Source organism: Bombyx mandarina, chromosome 05, assembly GCF_030267445.1.
Source record: "Bombyx mandarina strain Sakado chromosome 05, ASM3026744v2".
Taxonomy (NCBI): domain Eukaryota; kingdom Metazoa; phylum Arthropoda; class Insecta; order Lepidoptera; family Bombycidae; genus Bombyx; species Bombyx mandarina.
The window spans coordinates 13,004,489-13,025,074 of NC_143212.1; the positions used below are offsets into that span (position 1 = coordinate 13,004,489).

The 20,586-nt window shown below is 36.8% G+C and overlaps 3 protein-coding genes across 3 annotated transcripts; all 3 read left to right on the forward strand.

Annotated features, from left to right (window-relative positions):
• Nucleotides 1–2,322: 2,322 nt before the first annotated feature.
• LOC149503000 (uncharacterized) lies at nt 2,323–6,217 on the forward strand. The gene is made up of 4 exons (XM_089727506.1): nt 2,323–2,679; nt 2,890–3,055; nt 3,509–5,703; nt 6,029–6,217. Exons 1-4 carry the CDS (start codon nt 2,323–2,325, stop codon nt 6,215–6,217), a joined length of 2,907 nt encoding a protein of 968 aa, XP_089583632.1.
• A 755-nt stretch (nt 6,218–6,972) lies between these two features.
• LOC114246240 (protein rolling stone-like) lies at nt 6,973–12,658 on the forward strand. The gene is made up of 4 exons (XM_028178687.2): nt 6,973–7,287; nt 9,134–9,247; nt 11,148–11,334; nt 11,416–12,658. Exons 1-4 carry the CDS (start codon nt 6,975–6,977, stop codon nt 11,612–11,614), a joined length of 813 nt encoding a protein of 270 aa, XP_028034488.2. The 5' UTR covers nt 6,973–6,974; the 3' UTR covers nt 11,615–12,658.
• Nucleotides 12,659–16,130: 3,472 nt separating this feature from the next.
• LOC114246320 (protein rolling stone-like) lies at nt 16,131–19,136 on the forward strand. Its single transcript, XM_089727846.1, has 5 exons — nt 16,131–16,287; nt 16,522–16,862; nt 17,065–17,175; nt 17,487–17,676; nt 18,073–19,136. Exons 1-5 carry the CDS (start codon nt 16,199–16,201, stop codon nt 18,314–18,316), a joined length of 975 nt encoding a protein of 324 aa, XP_089583972.1. The 5' UTR covers nt 16,131–16,198; the 3' UTR covers nt 18,317–19,136.
• Nucleotides 19,137–20,586: the final 1,450 nt, after the last annotated feature.

Consider the following 20,586-nt stretch of genomic DNA (forward strand, 5'->3'; position numbering starts at 1 on the left):
AGTCGACAGAGTGAAATGTGGGCACTATCCGACTTCAGTGATGGTTTGGTGGGGTATTAGCTATGAAGGAGTGACTGAGCCACACTTTTGTGAAAAAGGTATCAAAACATCGGCACAAGTGTATCAAGATACCATTCTTGAGAAGATAGTGAAGCCCCTTAACAACACCATGTTCAATAATGAAGAATGGTCCTTCCAGCAAGACTCGGCGCCAGGTCATAAAGCTCGGTCTACCAGTCTTGGTTGGAAACGAACGTTTCGGACTTCATCAGAGCTGAAGACTGGCCGTCGTCTAGTCCCGATCTTAATCCGCTGGATTATGATTTATGGTCAGTTTTAGAGAGTACGGCTTGCTCTAAACGCCATGATAATTTGGAGTCCCTAAAACAATCCGTACGATTGGCAGTGAAAAATTTTCCCATGGAAAGAATGCGTGCTTCTATTGATAATTGGCCTCAACGTTTAAAGGACTGTATTGCAGCCAATGGAGACCACTTCGAATATGCTTTTTATACTTTAAATTGTTTTATACACCTATATGTATTAAACTAACACACTGTAAAAGTAATAAATGTTATTTGCAATAGATTTTTTTTTATTTTTTATTGTAACAGTATTTATGGCCAGACTAATTATATAATATAGAAACAAAATAAAATAATTAAGGCATAATCAAACGATTATCCGTTTGAATATCTTTACGAGTCATCAATTTTCTACTATATCAATATTATCGTAATGCTAGTCTAATATTTAATTAAAGTTGGAGTTGGTTCCGCAAATAACGTCACAACAACTTATGATTCTATTATCGCGCACGCATAAATATTGAGCCGATTAAAATGAAACAATTAAAAAGTAATTCCTTACAAAGTCGGAATGTGGACTTAATACGTTACGATTACGAAGGACGTAGGAACCTATAAACACAATTATAATGTAACATATTACTTCAACTAGATGTTACTGACATTAACTATACAATTTCCGATTTTCTACTGTGACACATCTAAATGATAAAATTCTTCTACTCCTCTACTTCTGAAAGGAAGAATATTTGGTTAATATATCCTCTAAATTGCTGTAGATGGGTAGACAAACTGACACTCCACCTGGTTTTAAGCGGCGATCCTATCTCACTCTTATGAGATGTCTTGTAAAACTTACAAGATACAAACTGGAATGCTTGATTGTTTCGCTTAGAAAATAGGCAGGGTGATTGAACCCACCCCTGTCCGCAAATGTCTCTATGACCAATAAATGCGGCTTCATAATAGCAATACGCTGCTATAATATTTAGGGAACGTTGTTGCCCATTCTCGAAGAATCTATTTATCGCTTTACAAGACACCTTACGGAAGAGATGCGCTACTATTCTAGGACGACATCAAATACTCCTAGTAACCACAAAAAATTACAAAGTTTTTTGTCCGAGATGATTGGTGTCTTAACTAAGTTAAATATGTTGTTACATACTCGTACCTCGTATGCATATATCGAGCCCTACGAAATTCACAATGTAATGGCTCTGGATGACAAAACAAACTCAAGACCCACCGGTGTGCTTAGTGCGAGTTTCTTAACGTTCTCGATAGCGTAAAAGTTAAGCCATTTTTGTATGCAGTTAGAACAGCGCCCCTAGCGGCGAACGTACGCAAACGATCCCATTCCATACAAATATGAGCTAACTTTTACGCTATCGAGAGCGTTAAAAAACTCACACTAAGCACACTGGTCTTGAGTGATTAGCGAAACCCTTGGACAGCTATCTGTTAATGAGCGCCTTGAAACGTGAGATTGAAGCCCTAAAGTCAGAGAGCTGAAGATATAATTAAAAAAAAAAATGAAATATTAACACGTGTACCTAATGGGGTAATGGACATCGTATTTGTTACACAACGAAAACTTCAAAGAATACAAAATTCCAAAAATTGTTAGATGAAAAAAAACAGAACTAAATATAAAATGACATTTTATTCAAAGTAAAACAATTCAACGACAACAATTTTGGTTAAGAAAAAATAGAAAACAATCTTATGTTCGTTCTTATGGGCTGTCATCATGAGCCTAATTACTTAGATACGATATTTTCTTCTGTGGTCGGTGTATCGAGTAGACGTGTTTTCTGTTACAATTTGAAATTGTTCTTTTTAAATTGTAAATTTACTCGTAAAAGTTGTGTATTTTGTAGTACAGACAGTGCATTCCATGTACTCACATTTAAGCAACGGTGTGTGATCCTGCTCTGCACCATCTGCCAGCACTAAACCATAACACTCATCACTTTCTCGAGAAAAATCACTGAGGTATACAAAACTCGCTATGTCAACACTCACGGACATCCAAAGTGCACAAAAGAATTTGGAGGACAGTTTCTCGAAGCGGATGGCCGAACTAGAAGCACAACTGCACACTGGGGGCACTGCCAAGGATACTGTGGCTCGAGTTGCTGAAGAGTTCAGGACTTTTAGGGAGCTCATGCTAAGTATGCTTCGCCTGCTGAGGCAACAAATCTCGGAGTGCGCTAACATGGTGGACGCATTGGAGACCAGGCATCGTAGAAAAGCGCTGTTATTTCTCGGAGTTCCTGAGGCTGACAATGAGAACTGCACACAGGCCGTGTTGTCGCTGGTGAACGGCACCATGTCGCTGAAGGAGATCACAACCTCGTCTATCACAGTTTGTCATCGCATTGGGACACCAAACAGAGAGCATCATCGGCCTATACTGGTTAGCTTTGCGAATGTAAGCCACAGGTCAGATGTCTGGCGAGCCAAGTCCAGGCTGAAAGGCTCAACTGCATCCATAAAGGAGTTTCTGACAAAGTCACGGCAAGCTGTGTTTAGCAAAAGTCGGCAGTTTTTTGGTATGCGATCTTGCTGGACTCAGGACGGCATTATTGTTGTTAAAGTCCCGGATGGAAGCCGAATCAAGGTCACCACTGTCGATGAACTAAACAACTTAATAACTATGTTTCCGAAGACAGCAGAGTTATCGTCGTCGGCAGTGAAAAATCACGGGGCGGCCGAAGCATCGCGCTCGGACTTAAAAACGCGTAAGCCGTAAAATCTCGTCGAGCGTCAACTAGCATGTTTTCCTATTTAATTTTTATTGTTTGCCTGTTCTTTTTTCTCTACCCACTTTTTATTTGTATTTTTTTTTTGTTCTTCTCTCTCTTTCTTTTCTATGTCACTTTCATTTTGACATTAAAGTGATATTAATGTTACGTTCCATTTCACATTAATTTATTGTTTTATGTTATAAGTTTTACTTTTTGTTTTTATGTAACAGTTACTTTTGTTATTACTCTGTGTTGTTAGCTGGCGGGTGGTGCAGAGTGTGATCGGACACGTAACAGTAGTATATTTTTATTTATTATCTGCGCCATATCAATATATTATATTTATTTTAAAGTTTTATTTCAATAAATATATACATATTTATTTTACTTTAATATATATACATATATTTAAATTTAAATAGTTTTATTAATTTATTATGAATACAGATGATGACTCTTTTTACTCTGCTAATGAATCTGCTTCCTCTACTAGCAGTGATGACAGCTTTTGCTCGATGGTTGCTACTACTGGGGAACTGATACGTGGTAAGTTTAATCTTGAAAATCGCGCTACTTTTAACGTTTGTCATGTAAACGCGCAAAGTATAGCTAGTCACTACAGTGAACTAGATGTAACTTTCACCGACGCCAACGTGCACGCCGTCCTTGTTTCTGAGAGCTGGCTCAAACCTCATCTTCCTTCCGCCGCATACCCCCTACCTGGATTTATTCTAATCCGAAATGATCGGGTGGACAGGAGAGGGGGTGGTGTGGCTATCTATCTCCAAGCCTCCTTTTCTTATAAAGTCATAGCCTCTTCCTCTTCCACGAGTTCCAATTCCGCTGAATACCTTTTCCTTGAGGTTTGGGTCAAGGGAGTCAAAACTTTACTTGGTGTGGTTTATTGTCCTCCCTCTGTTGATTACTTCTCCAGTCTTGACTCAACTCTGGAATCTTTAGGGTCAGATTACGCACACCACATCATCATGGGAGACTTCAACACCGACCTCCTTGTCCCTTTGTCCACTCGTTCCCGAAAACTCCTTGACCTTGTTGAGTCAGTCAGTTTACACATCCTCCCTTTACAAGCCACTCACCACAACATTGAAGGAGAGGATACCTGGCTTGACCTAATACTCACTTCCACTCCCGATCTTGTTCATTCTCACGGTCAGTTTCCTGCTCCTGGTTTCTCCCATCATGACCTCATTTACTTATCCTACGTCCTTAAACCTCCCAAATCCAAGCCTAAGGTTTTGCGCGTGCGTTGTTTTGGTCGCATGGATGGACGCAAGTTGTGTGAGGATGCTGCTAAAATTACTTGGGATGAACTGACGGCAGCTACATCTATTGACGAGAAGGTGACTATATTTAACGCTCAACTCCAGGCACTTTATGACACTCATGCTCCCGTCAGGAAATTCAAGTTGAAACGTCCTCCAGCACCTTGGATGACGAGTGAGGTTCGGATGGCGATGAAGCGTAGGGATCGGGCCTTGGCAAAATTCAGGAGACGCCACACGGAGGAAAACTGGACATCATTTAAGGTTGCGAGGAATCGGTGTAATCAGATGGTACGGAACGCTAAGCGCCGCCATATTCTCGAAAATATAACCTCCGCTTCTTCAGCTAATATCTGGAAGTTCCTTAAGACTCTGGGTATTGGTAGAGAGAAGAATAAAGACTTCCAGGGGACCGTTGCCTTAGATGACCTTAACAGGCATTTCAGCGTATCTGCCGGCATTGATCATCAAGTCAAAAGTCTCACTATTGAATTTATAGCTGGGTTACCTAAACCAGACATTGACCCCTTCCAATTTTCTCCAATGACTTCAGATGATATTAAAAAGATTATCCTATCCATTAGATCTAATGCTGTTGGTTATGACAAAATCACCCGTCGCATGATTACCACAGCTTTAGACCATCTTATTCTCACCATAACCCACATCATTAATTTCTCCTTTAGTAGCAACATGTTTCCCTCCCAATGGCGTAAGGCTTATGTCATTCCTCTTCCTAAAATACCGAATCCTACCCTTGTTACTCACTTCCGAGCTATATCCATACTTCCTTTCCTATCTAAGGTTTTAGAAGCTTGTGCGCACAAACAACTGTCTAACTTTATTCATTCACACAATTTATTGAGTACATTACAGTCCGGTTTCAGACCTTGCCACAGCACTACTACCGCACTCCTTAAAGTGATTGGCGATATTAGAGCAGGTATGGAGGACACAAAGGTTACGGTATTGGTTCTGATAGACTTCTCTAACGCTTTTAATATCGTCAATCACGACATCCTCTTATCCATTCTCTCCCATCTTGGGATGTCATCTGGAGCATTGGATTGGTTCTCGTCCTATCTTCGAGGTCGTCAGCAGTCGATACACATCAACGAGTCTTCGTCTAGTTGGTGTGATCTGCACTCTGGCGTTCCTCAAGGCGGCATTCTTTCTCCTCTATTATTTTCAATTTTTATTAATCTCATTACCGAAAATCTTCAATGTGCGTACCATCTATATGCCGATGATTTGCAGCTTTATGCTCAGGCTGGAGTCGATAGTGTGTCTTCGGCAGTTGGAAAAATAAATAACGACCTGTCCTACATTAAATCCTGGTCTGACAGTTTCGGCATAAGCGTGAATCCCGCCAAATGTCAGGCTATTATTGTTGGAAGTCAACGCTTGTTATATCGGTTGGATATGGCATATGTCCCATCGGTTATATATGATGGCTCAACCATCAACTGGTGTTCAGTTGTAAAGGACCTAGGCCTACTTATTGACTCCAGTCTGAGTTGGCGAGCCCAGGTCATCTCCGTGTGTCAGCGAGTTACACTTACACTCCGTATGCTTTACCGCCTGAAGAATTTCCTTCCGCGCGAGACCCAGACAATGCTCGTTCAAACTTTGGTCTTCCCCATGATCGACTATGGTGATGTGTGCTATTTTGACCTGAATGCAGATCTACTCAATAAAATTAACCGGCTTCTCAATAACTGCATTCGATTTATTTATAATCTTCGGAAATACGATCACGTATCTTCTTATCGCTCCCAACTCAAATGGCTCCCCATTCGTCAACGCCGTAGCTTGCGTGCTCTCAGTACTCTTTACTCTTTGTTGCACTCCCCAAATCCACCTGCTTATTTAACTACTTCCTTTCAATACTTAGGGTCTGACCACAGCCGAAATCTTCGTTCATCTCACAATCTTCTTCTTCGCTGTCCTCCACATAGTTCTGACTTTTTACACTCTTCATTCACTATTCAGTCTATTCTTCTATGGAATGCGCTCCCACTCAAAATAAGGTCGGCCACTACACGTGAAGCGTTTAAGACGAAGGTTCGAGAACTGTTTCTCAGAGAGTTAGCAGAGTCATCTAATTGATAATATTTGTTTATATATGTTTTTATATGTATATATTTATGATACGTATATGTATATATATATGTATATCTATATATTTATGTATATGTATTTATTTAAGTACGAGTATTTGTATCTATAAATATTATGTATGTTATATATACACATATTATTATGTTTCAGTAATATCACCTTCACACTACACCTACCAAGCTTCATCTCTGCACTCCCCTAAGGTAGACTGTTAGAGAATGCCTATGGCATTAAGTCCGCCTTTATACTTTATAGTATAAGAAGTTATAAATAAATAAATAAAGATATTTAAATAAAAAATCGAATATTATAAAATTCGAAGTACACATAAACTAAACATTTTCGGTAAGCCGTTACAACTATAACTTGAATCATTTCGCAACATCAGGAAACCATTTTAAAGGAACGTTATCTACAAAATCGATATGAATGTTACTCAGTCATAAAATTGTAACTGATAACAATTTTGTCCGATCGCAAAAATCGTCAGTTATTACAAATCCTTCGACATGGGAAGAGTTAAGAAATATTTCAAAACAGAATTTCAATTGAGTAATTTTAATTTAAACCACGATGCTGCATCGGACTTTTATTTGTCTTGTTACCAGAGTAGCCGTTCAAGTGTGCCATTGTTGTGTGTTAGGACCTTGGTGTTCCTGGGATCAGCTGGTATTTTAATGGCGTCATTAATATTAACAAGCCAAAGTATGACTTTCGGGTACTGGACAATATATTTAACTCATTGGGGAATTATTCTAATTACAATCACGTCAGGAGCGGCCCTCGCAGTTTCTTTGGTATCATTAAAAACTGGATGTATAGGTAAGATTTTTTGTTATATTTTAGATTGAATTATAATTACTTCAATTTGGTAGGCGAGTTGTATCCTTTTTTAAGCAAAGCAAGTTGATAGAGTTGCGAGGCTAATTGAATATTATATTACAGTTGAGGTTTAGAATTCATGTCTCAAGAGGTAACAGCAGTTAGGATATGTTTGGTATGTTTGGTCTCCTGTAACTGCCAAATTTTCTGATAACGGCTACTTCTAATTGCATCTGTTGACACTAGGTAAAAAAATATCACATTCAATTTGGACATGGACTCGGCGAATTTTATGATTCCTTATATTGCCCGGCTTATGGTCTCTTAAGAAATTTGTTTTCTAGGTGCGTACTGTGATTTCACGCACATTCTAGTTATTTATAAAATAACGTCATTCTGTGAAGCCAAGGTTTCCAAAAATATGGCAGATACTTCGTAGCCACAAAAAGGGCGATGCAGAAAGCACATTTTGGAATTTATATTATTGCTAATCGAAAGTCTAAGTAATTATAACATTTAAGATGTTCGCGTGTCAAAACTTAAAACACTAGGCTGAGTCAGAGAACAAAACACCGAATTCATCAGGAATTTCAATAGATTCGATACATTTTGAAAAGTATTAACTTACAACGTCGTTGGTAATTCTGAAACGAAACCCAAAAAACGTGCATACCTTTTCAATCATAGACGTGTGGTTTATCGTCTTAATAGATCTTCGTCAAATTTACTCACTAGGTGTACTTGACCCAGTAAACACTTTAAATACATATTTATTTGGTCAGGTGGTCGTTGTTACAATAGATTAGGTTGTATCATCGTATTCATAAAATTAGATCAATACTAATTCAAATAGGATACTAAATCCAGCAACATCGTTGAATGTGACTGTCTCGTGTGCTTAATGAAGACTTTTGAATAACAAGGTTATTGATAGTACCTACTAAGAGATAAAAAGAACATGTAAAATCATTGAAATTTACAGACAAGACATTTTGTACTGATACCATTTTAATTCGAATTTGTTGATTAGATAGTGAACAAAGATTTAAAATGACTAATTGTTTCAATTCTTAATTTTTATCACAGTATTTCCTGATGATTGCGATTTGGGTTTATTACTTAACAGAAATCCACAACGGAGTGCATGGAATGTGATCGTGCAACCTAACCAATGCATCAGCCCGCTGAGTTTCTCGCCGGATCTTCTCAGCGGGTCGCGATTCCGATTCGGTAGTAGATTCATTCGCGAAGCAGCTGCTCTTGAGTTGTTAGGTCTCCTTCGCAGGAGCTCGGGCAGTTGTTAGCAAAGCCCATCCCTCCTGGCTGAGCCTTTGCTCGTCCACCTGTCCTGGTGGAACTGGAAAGGTCTTCGAGCCACCAGTAATATATCAGTCATAAAAAAAAGGAATGTGATGTTGTGTGTTAAGTTAAAATGTTTCTTTTATCCCATATACCCCCTGCCCCGCTTGGGTCTTAGTTATTATCGAAACCCATAGACATCGTGAGTACCACTGCTCACATTGAAACACGAGGTAAAATCCACTACCCGAAATGGCGCCCGGAATCTTCGCCATAGATATAAGTACTGACTCCAACCCGAGCAGGCTCGCAAATGGTCAGCCATACATAATCTACAAATATTATAGAATGCCTACCCTTTAATTACCGAGTTTTTATGGCTTAATCGTCAGAACTACAGCTAATACTCCCAATACTACTGTGAAGTTTTTAATTCATAATACTACCACTAATAGAGTTCCGTTTATTCGTTGAGCTTAAGAAAATGTTTAGACTCTACCGATCCCTTTGATACGATTTATATAATGTTTTTTTTATATGTTTTCAGAAGCGTCATTTGTACTGCCGTGGTACGTGAAAGCGTACTGGGTGTGCTTCAATATCACAGTTCCTATTGCGTTTTTTATCACGATATTCTACTGGAGCTTACTGACCAAAACAGGTAAATGTTTACAAATGTTTAATTGTAATTAACAATTGCCTATTATTTTCGTCATAAAATATTACTGGCCAAGCAATTATACAACACAAACATGTTTCGGTTAAAATATATGATTTTATTAATAATTCACTACTACCACTGAGCGAAAACATGGTAGTATGTAGCCTTGTGTGAACTCAACTCTGCCTACAATTTCTTTTTTATTGCCTAGACGGTTGAAAAATTCAGAGCTAACCTGGTGTTAAGTGGTTACCAGATCCCATGAACATGATGTTAATGCCGCCACCCAATTGTATCTATGTCACCAATGTATAGTATAACGGCTGTTCCGCCCTTCAAATAGGAACGCATATCTGCATGCAGGTCCAAAAACAAGGAGAACGGTGGTACCTACTTATTAGAGTTACAATTTTCCTTTTCACTAATTACCTGTCTCTTCCGCCGGAAATATCCCACTCTTAAGTAGGATATTCCCACTGCCTGTGGAGGATGTATCCAGTGAAAGAAAGAAGAACAAATAAACCAGAGACCTGAACATCGTGTAATAACAATCAAACCCGCAAAAATTATAATTTGCGTAATTACTGGTTGTAGGACCTCTTGTGAGTCCGCACGGGTAGGTACCACCGCACTGCCTATTTCTGTCGTGAAGCAGTAATGCGTTTCGGTTTGAAGGGTGGAGCAGCTGTTGTAACTATACTGAGACCTTAGAACTAATATCTCAAGGTGGGTGGCGCATTTTACGTTGTAGATGTCTATGGGCTCCAATAACCACTTAACACCAGGTGGGCTGTGAGCTCGTCCACCCATTTAAGCAATAAAAATAATAATAATAATAAAGCTTAGAGTGAGATGATAAATGTCTTCCTGGTGGCTCGTCAGGCTGTGTACACCAATTGAAACTTGTATTATTTTTGAGGAAACCACAAGAATAATATTTAGAATTTCCTCATTATGGATTACACAATACCTACTTTAAATTGGTACTTTAACAAGACGTCATATTGCACTTAAATTGACGTCAATTGGTAAATTTGATGAACGAAACAAATCTATACTAATATATAAATCTACAGTGGTTTTTACGGATGTTCCGTTATAACGCATCCGATTGACTTGAAACTTGGTATCCATGTAGCAAATACATGTACTTAATGGGTAGGCTAATATTTATATGAGTGTTGGACTCCCTAATAATAATGACAATAAATAATAATGTATATCTTAAAAGTCCAGCGAAGCGGGCGAGTACGGCTATCTTGAATAATAGAACAAACATGTTCCTTTGTCTCCTCTCTTGTTTTCAAAACACGATTAACTTTTATTTCAATTTAGTCGTTTTAAATATATTTTTCTTTAAGTCTCTTTTATTTAAAAAATATATATTTATTAGTTATATTAAGTCGTTATTTCGTTATTATAAAAAATATTTAAATTATTTTCATATTCTATTGTCTCTTCAAAATCGATTTAATTAATTCGGACGGGACTCGATAATGCAAAAGTTCGGACGGAACTTGACAAAACGTACGGAAAATAATTTTGGCATGGAAGTACAATGCAATTAAGTTTTGTAAGATACTTAGAACACTGAGTAGAGTAATTATTGTTTACATCAATTGACCGAATTAGATAAGTTTTAAATGCTTACATACAGTACAACTCACATCAACTAACCCAATACTTCTTTGAGAGAGAGAGAGAGAGAGAGAGTATTCTTTATTGTACACCAAAAAACAAATAGACAGTGTGATACATTAAATACAAAAAAGTACAATTGGCGGTATAGTATATGTACACATACATATACACATACATACACACACACACACATACATACACATAAACATAGGTACATACATATATCCGTAAATATACATACAATTCATTGTAATTTCAGAAGATGAATATGCTATGGATCCGGTTCTAGACGTGTTCATCCATGCTGTTAATGCGATCCTGATGTTAGTTCTACTGATGTTCTCTCGTCATCCTGTACGATGTCTACATTTCCACCACCCGCTATTGCTCGGAGTCGTGTATCTCATCTTCAGCATTGTTTATTACTACGCCGGCGGAACTAATCCGTAAGATTTATTGCTACTTCTTTGATGAATTTCATCACGATCTCGACTAGAAAGCTAAAACTTTTGATTGTTATCCAACAGCTTTGGTGAGCCGTATGTGTACCCGATGCTGGACTGGTCGAATCCTGGGGTGGCTGCCATTACAACTGTGGGCTCGGCAATATTTATCATCATAGTACACATCATAATTGTTCTCTTGTCAATTGCAAGGGACAGGCTTACAAGACGTTTCACGAAGTACCCACACTCATTGGACATATCTAATGACCTATACAATTAATATTTTCCGTTCGAAATCTCATTACTATAATTATTAGTGTGCTGTTAGGTATTTTATCGGCCAGAATGTGGTCCTAAAATATACATATCGGAGAAAGTCATTAGTTTGGTAGCTAAACGAAACGCAGCACGATTCCCAGGAGATGGTAGCACGATTGCGGTATCGTCGGAACTCGGCTAACTTCGTGCTACGACAGAGCCCAGCCCATGGAGAAGCGTCGAAGCCATCACACTTACCAAACAGCCTTCTTGTAGAGCGGTGCCTGCGGCCTAAGAACTGTCATTCGTTTACGTTTGCTAACGTCAAGAGAAGATTTCTAAATTGTTCTAAGACAACAAACGTTATTACGGCGGGATGGATGTAATATGCTCTGCGTAAACCCGGTCCCGCCGTCTCAATAGCCCCGCCCGGTCCGGGGTAGGGCGCCGGCTGTGAGCGGCAGGAGTTTTTAGTGAGATTCGACTCCCACATACCCCACCTGCCGTGCGGGTGGGAAGCCGGCTATTTTCTCCTGTGGAAGAAAAGACATCCAACGTTATTGATGTACTCAATATTTCTCTTAGCTCGATCACCCTATTCGTCCCTACGATGTCTGACGATGGTGTTAATAATGTGGTCTCTCCGACATACATAATGTATTGGTATTAGTAAAAAAGCGTTAAACTTTTTTTTACTTCGTTTCAGTATAACCTTGTATCATGTGGCGAATTTTTAGCGTTAACATAAACAGGAAACAATTTATGATTTGTAAATTTCAGTAAGTTTCTTGAAGCATGTAAATTGTCTAATAATTCTTAAAAAATTTAATTATATCAATAGTAAAATGTAACTGAATTGTAAAGCTAAAACTTATAACCTCATAAATTCTGCGACATATAAGATATTCGTTCACAATATGTAAACAAGTTTTTTTTGTGTAATTTTTACCCGACTTAAAATAAAAAGAAATTCAGTGTTCAACTGTCATTTTTGCTTCAGTTCTGTGTATTTTTGTACGGATATTGGAACAAATTATTATTTGAAATAAAATTATTTTCGAATGTACATTGTTGCGTTTAATTGATATATTGCCCCGAACAATCTTTCCTTTTATGATTATAAGTACATGCAAGTGTATCCGTAATTTTGACGTGCTTAAATTTTCTTTTATTTGTCATTATTTTAAATGAAAATAAAAACAATTTCAACCCAAGTTCATCTAATACATTACTGAAAGCCACATTTTTTTTTATTTTTTTTATCATACGTACATAAATTTTAGTACAGTAAAGGCTTAATGGCGCTTACGTCATTCGGGTTTTAATTATTCGCGAATTAAAATGCGATACAATTCCTATACTTCTTTATTCGCGGATCTAAGCGGTACATCGGTATATATATGTTACCGGAAATGTATGAAATCAAGGAATTGTATACAAATCCTAGGAAATGTGTACAATTCCGATACTATTTAGGAAATGTATAAAATATTGTTTGAAAAACTATTTAATGTATAGATATCCTAGGAAATGTATAAATTTCCTCGGAATTGTATATAATTCCAATATCGTATTAGGAAATGTATAAAGTAAATGCTTTCTGTAATAAAACACGTTGTTAATAATATTTTTTTGTCATACCGTAAAATAATAATAATATATTCATATTATCTTACTAATTAAAACTTCTAAAATTAACTATCTATTAACTTTTAACGTATCACAAAATCAACTTATATTTATTCTTATAAAATCAAATTTTCATTTGGCAAGTAATCAGTCTGGTAATTAAGTAATTATAAATGTCAAAGTATAAAAGTAAATCTTTATATTATATTAGTTTGTCAGTCCATATAGCTATTTATTTTTGCAGGGTAAGCTCGAATGGCATTTGGAAGTACATAGTACTTTATTTTTAAAACACAGACATCTTGATGTAGCACAGTTTTTCTTGCAAAGGCACTTCTTAAATCCCTGGCCGGTTCCAGTGGATTGCAAGTTGGCAACGGACCGTAGTGCAAGACTCGTCCCGCTGTCCCCGCGTACCCACCAATATCTTAAATGCTTTACATTTCCGATTGCTATTTAGGAAATGTATAGATTTCCTAGGAAATGTGTAATGTGTAAGTATAATATAATTTATTTCACACATTTCCGTGCGATTTTAGGAATTACATACATTTCCTAGGAATTGTATACAATGACGGATTACATACATTTCCGGTAACATATATACACATTGATAAAAAGGATTCCAATATCTAGGTATCCAACCGAATATCCTTTGCAAACGAGTCGTCAAATAGACTAATAAAAAAGTAAAATAGAATTTATTAAAAATATGCCTAAAGTATGTTATTAAATGATATCGACTGGGAACGTATCCCCTATAATCCCATATATGTCAATTACCATTCCATATTCACGGTTTCTGTATTCCCTGCATTCTTAGGGAACATGCCCCTGCGAATAAAGAGCTTTTACTGTATTGCCACATTAGGCGAAGAACTAATGTCGCACCTGATGGTAAGTTATTACCGTTGTTCATGGACACTAGTAATACCAGAAATATGGCCAACCCACTGACTCGTATAAAGAAAGACGTGACCTGAAAACACCGTGGAAATTAATTTCAAGCCGGACTGTATATGACAATTCACTTCACTTCACTGGTGGTAGGACGTCATGTGAGTCCGCACGGGTAGGTACCACCACCCTGCCATTTCTGCCGTGAAGCAGTAATGCATTTTGATTTGAAGGGTGGGGCAACCGTTGTAACTATACTGACACCTTAGAATTCACATCTCAAGGTGGGTGGAGGCATTTACGTTGTAGATGTCTATGGGTTCCAGTAACCATTTAACACCAGGTAGGCTGTGAGCTAGTTCATCCACATAAGCAATAAATAAAAAAGGGCGATTTAAAACTGTCGTTGAACTCAGTAGTTATAAGTATCAAGGACATTGCTCAGGTGATAAATGGTATGATTGCTAAAAGGAAATGATAGGACCATATATACAACTAGCTGTACCCGTCCGCTTCGCTGGGAATTTAAAATTAACATTATTATTTCTCACCACCACAAAGATTCTCATCTTTAACGCCCCTTAACTGGTGTAGGGAGTCCAACACTCGTATAAATATTAGCCTATCCATTAAGTACATGTATATTCTACATGGATACCAAGTTTCAAGTTAATTTGATGCACGTTTCAGTAGTTATAACGGAATATCCGTAAACACCACTGTAGATTTATATATTAGTATAGATTCCTCAGAGCATAACCTGTGGAACATTGAGTTCAAGAACACAGAGAGCATAAAATTTTCTCGTTAGGCCCAGAAGTTACAAAGAATCCATGATATTGGCCGTATCGACAATCCAAAGAGTCCTCTTCTACATGGACTCAAATGGAAATGGTGTTTACTTGAGAGCCCCGCCTCAGAGATGAGGGCAGTACTCGAGGCGAGGCTTGTCCAGGGCTTTAAATAGCGTATCTTTAATCTACAGTATAATTTGTTTTTTTATTTTTATACAAGGTCATTTTCACACAACGTTCTGTGGCCCCAAGGTAAGCTTAATGCTTGTGTTATGGGTGCCAGATTACGGATATACTACATATATTACTGTTTTGTTGTAAATACATAATTATATACATATTATAATACACAGAAAACACCCAGACGCTGTAAAAAAGTACTGTTCATCACATAAATAGTTATCCTGTGCGGGGATCGAACCCGCGACCTTGAAACGGTAATCGGTATCACTTGCCAACACGCCACGAGGCGAATCAGGCATAACCTTCGCTCTGTTATGTATCCCAACATATTAAAGCCAATTTAGGTTTACCTTCCAAGATACTCCCATTCTAAACTATCTGCAAAATCCAATCAGTCGAATATCGAATCTATTACTCTCGGAAAGCTGTAGGCTGCTGTATGAACCTTAGAATCATAGTACTATTAGCGGCTTCATCTTTGTACAGATTGAACAAGTAACTACTATTTTATCAATACAATAAAAATATTTTGTTAAGTTCCTACGAGTGTTGTTCGAGAGACTAGACCATTAATATAATCGTCTGAATTTTCAAAGAAATCAAGGTTAACGTGAGGTATGTCAAAATGTTATCATTGCTTTTTTTTATTGCTTAGATGGGTGAACGAGCTCACAGCCCACCTGGTGTTAAGTGATTACTGGAGTCCATAGACATCCACAACGTAAATGCGCCACCCACCCTGAGATATAAGCTCTAAGGTCTCAAGTATAGCTACAACGGTTGCCCCAGCCTTCAAACCGAAACGCATTACTGCTTCACGGCAGAAATAGGTAGGGTGGTGGTACCTACCCGCGCAAACTCACAAGAGATCCTAACACCAGCTTCCATTCATTATTTGCAACAGTGTATTTATTTTGAGGGTTTTGCCTCCACGATAATTTGAGATGTATTTGTTATTTCCTTTAGTAACTGTGACGTAAGTTGCTTGTAAATTACAGGAGAATATTAATGTATTTAAGTCTTGGTTATGTTAGCAAAGATCACTGTAAATTTAACAGTTCAACCTTTAGCTTTGATTAAGCGCAACGTTGAAACAGTTTAAAATGTTGGCACTAGTTATTCCTATTCAAAAACTACTAACGCTAATATTTACGATCGTGGGTTGTGAAATATTTTATTTTTTATATAAAAGGTAAAGATTAGAATCGGTTTTTAGTAAATTATTATTTAACGATAAACTTCTGAAGTGTTTCGCAATATAATATACTAAGTTTCGTCGAATTAAAATCACTAAGCGAACGGCGTGATATTGATCCAAAATATTTGGCATCAATGATAATAACAATCGCAACGACTCGTTGACAAATAGTTCGCTATCAAAGATACCTTTATCGTTCTCTAATCGATAACGTTTCGTGTATTTCAGTGTAAAAGTTACTCAAACAATTGTCAAGATGGGCGCGTTCATGAAGTATATAAAACAAGAAACGCACGTTGGGATGCTTGGATTGGAACATGCGAAGCCATCTGACTTTTACCTAAGCGCTTGGCAGACAACGCGGTCGCCCGTGCCACTTTTAATTTGGCGGACTTTACTCTTCCTCACTTCGCTTAGCACAGTGATATCTTCGATGACTTTTTATGTAATGAACAACAAATTCGGTTACTGGTTCATTTATCTCACACATTGGGGGCTCACGATCAACACTCTGGCGACGGGTTTTGCAACTGCTGTTTCTGCACGTTGCTACTTCTACGGACCAATTAGTGAGTTTATATTTTTTTTTTTAATTTTTCATTTGCACGCCTGAAATTTTCAGTTTCTTAATTAATTGAGTATTTCAGTATTTATTAATTTCCTCCTCGGTTTAATTATATTTGTATTTAAATAATTTATTTAATGTATTTATTTCAAAGAAAAAATTTCAATTTGTTGTGTCAATTGAGGTTTGCTTTTATTTTATAACAGGCGCTGAATTCAAACTACCGTGGTATGTCAAGGTTTCCTGGGTACTCTACAACATTGCCGTACCACTCGCATTCCTGATCACCATTTTCTATTGGTCTTTACTTTTTGAGGGTATGTATTTCATTATTAATTTATTTATGAAAATGAATAACACAATTGAAAGTCTGAATCCTGTAAAGGATAAATAATAATAAAAACGTAGGTCCATACCCAATTTAAATCCTTCCTCCTCATTTTAATTTAAAGCAGTTTTCTAAAGGTCATTGTAAATTAAACCATATAGTAGTATTAGACATAATTAATAAAATACCAATCTAATAATCTAAAACACTAATTGCAATTTTCAACACACAAAAGGACGACACTTTCAAATAATTTCGAAGTTTTATCATGCCACAATTAAAAAACTTACAATTTTCTAGCTGGAATTGAAGAAGAGTTAAACCACGCCTTGGATGTGGCCATCCACGGTATCAACTCCTTGGTAATGTTCATGTTGATGTCAAGCTCCCTGCACCCAAGTCGCTTACTACACATTTATCAACCCTTAACCTTCTCCGTGATTTATGTCACCTTCGGGATTATATACTACTTCGCTGGTGGGGTTGAACAGTGAGTATTTAAACAGATTTTCATTTAAGATTATTTTGTTCCAATGTAGACACACGACTGCTTTAGCATAAATATTGTTGATTTATTTAATAATTATGGAATTTTGAATGAATTATGCTCACTTGGAAAATCGTTGTTTATTTGATGGACATCAATTTGCTTGCAAAACTTGTTATCACCATTCTGTCTTTTTCAAAAGTGAAGCAATCGCACTATCCGCTTTATAGGGTGGGAGAACCGTTCCGTGATGTAATTGAGGATTGGACCCCATGTCTCAATATCTCAAGGTGTCTGCGTCATTCACGATGTGATCTCTATACGTTAATACAATATCGAAGTCAATAAAATAATACATTATTACACAAAAACTTACTTAATACTATTTCCTTTTTTCAGAGAAGGAAACCCTTGGATTTATCCGGTAGTGAATTGGGCCAACCCTGGACCCACTGTCGGGGTTGTGGCTTTGACTGGACTGCTACTGGTCATATTGCACTCAATAACAGTGGCGTTTTCCTTTGGCCGAGACAAACTCTCTAAAAAGTTCCTTAATGCCACATCACCAAACGTACCTGAGGAGGTGCCTCTGCGGCAGCCTACACTAACTCCAACGGCAACAGTACAACTAAATGACAGCTGATTGATTCAAAAAGATAAAGAAACAAAACCAATGTAGACGGCGAAATTAGCTGTTATTGATTGAAAAACGAATATCGGTCACTGAGACCCACTTGATATTTGAAGTTAACACTTTTTCGCTCGAAAATACAGTAGCGTTTTTAGCGTATATCTATACTAATATTATAAGAAGGAAAGATTTGTTTGTTTGTATTGAATAGGCTCCGAAACTATTGTACCGATTTGAATAATTATTTCACTGTTTGGAAGCTACACTATTCCCGAGTGACATAGGCTATAATCTTTTTAGAAAAAAATTAGAGATCCTTACTAAAACTCCAATAACCCAAGGTGTAAAAAAATTATCTAAAATATTCTTTACATCGCGTGCCCTGCGAAAACTATATTGTTGATAGAATAAAATAATGTACTACGACTTTGTAAAACACATTATTATTTCATGTCAAATATCGTTGAAATTTTTGTTAAAGACCCGAGCGGAGCCGGAGCGGGCCGCTAGTTGATAAATAAAACTAATTTATATAAATTACAAGACACTGTCGAATTGGTTGTATAAAATCAATGCAGTGTTCAAGTTTCATAGGATTAAGATAAAATTAATGGCTTAATGAAAACTTAGACTAATTTTGTTGATTCTATGAGTGTGTGTGCCAGGTATGACTGGATGTACAAATAATAGTATTAAGATTTTGCTGCAAAAACATAAAATAAAATGTTGTTACCAAACAATTGTTTCTATGATAGCAATTATCGAATATATCCACTTAATAACATTGCTTCCATATAACTTTGTGTATGTATTTTACTGTTTAAACCTAGCATTTTACTATTTAAAGCAAAATCATAAATTTACAAATACAGTCAAACCTGGATAAGCGAGAGTTCAAGGGAGCACAATCTCATTCTCGCTTATAGAGGTTTCTCACTAACCCGAGTTTCTCGCTAATGCTCCCTCTGAATTTCGATTCGCGATTTTCCGCATTCAAATGCATTCACTATTTTAATTTTATGACTTTAATGACAGTACTTTAATTTTCCGTTTTTACATGATGCAGAACAGAACTTTCCTTCGCAATTGATTAACGATAAACTGAGTAAGTCCGACAAACAGGACGGTACACAGGCACACGTGTCCATTTGAAAATAATGCGATAAAAGAATACGATAAAATAACAACGTTATTTAGTTCCACGAAATAGAATATGTTCAATATTCACGAGAAAACAATACAAAAACAATGATAAGAAGTTCCACGAAAGTTAAAAATGAGTCATAAAATAGCAGATGTTAAATTTGTAATTTGTTTTGTCATCTGTTCCTCCTAAATAATATAAATAAATAAATAAAGCTCGGCTGTCGCTTATAGAGGTATAGATAGGTAGCAGTCTCACTTACGGAGGTCCATGAGGAAAAAACGACTCTCTCTTACAGAGGTTTCTGTTTCTCGCTAATAGAGGTTTTGGGAGCTTAAAATGACGGGTCCTTGCTATTACTCTCACTTATAGAGTTTTCTTACTTATCCAGTTCTCACTTACCCAGGTTTGACTGTAATTATACATACTTCATTCTAAATAACTTATCGTTATATGTATGTATGTTATGTCTGTAACTATACTATACTCCAATTATTGCTCAATTATATTCCAAGAGATTCCATAGATACAATCAAAGAATACCAAGGAGGATTAATACATATATTAACTTGGAAATAAAGACAATAAATGACAAAGACAATTAGGGACAAGACAGCGTTGTGATAGTTAGCTGCATGATTAATTGATTAAACAAATGTAAAATTCAAACTTGGTAGTTAACGAACGTGATATGTGCAAACAATTATTTTGACGAAATATATCCTCCACATTGAATTATATTATCATTAGTTACATCTAATAGGAGTAAAGTGACAATTTGTTATAAATAAGAAAGTAAAATTAAGCTTTAAATACTTTAAAATTTCAATTCCAATAAATCGCAATTTATCAAAACTCAGTGATGTACTTAAACTTAGATGATTATGGGTAAGTCGAAATAATTGATGAGTTTTTTTATTTATTGTTTATACGAGTGATCAAGCTCGCCTGGTGGTAACTGGTTACCGTTACCATAGGTAAACAATACAACGTGAACGAAAACCTTGACTCTTGGAGTGTTTGTTACACGATGTTACTCCTACAGTGGAAGTAACTTGTGCATACCTATATGTTTGGATTTCTGTATCAATTGTCATACAATAATAATGAAAGCGTACAAAATTCTAAATCTGTGAAT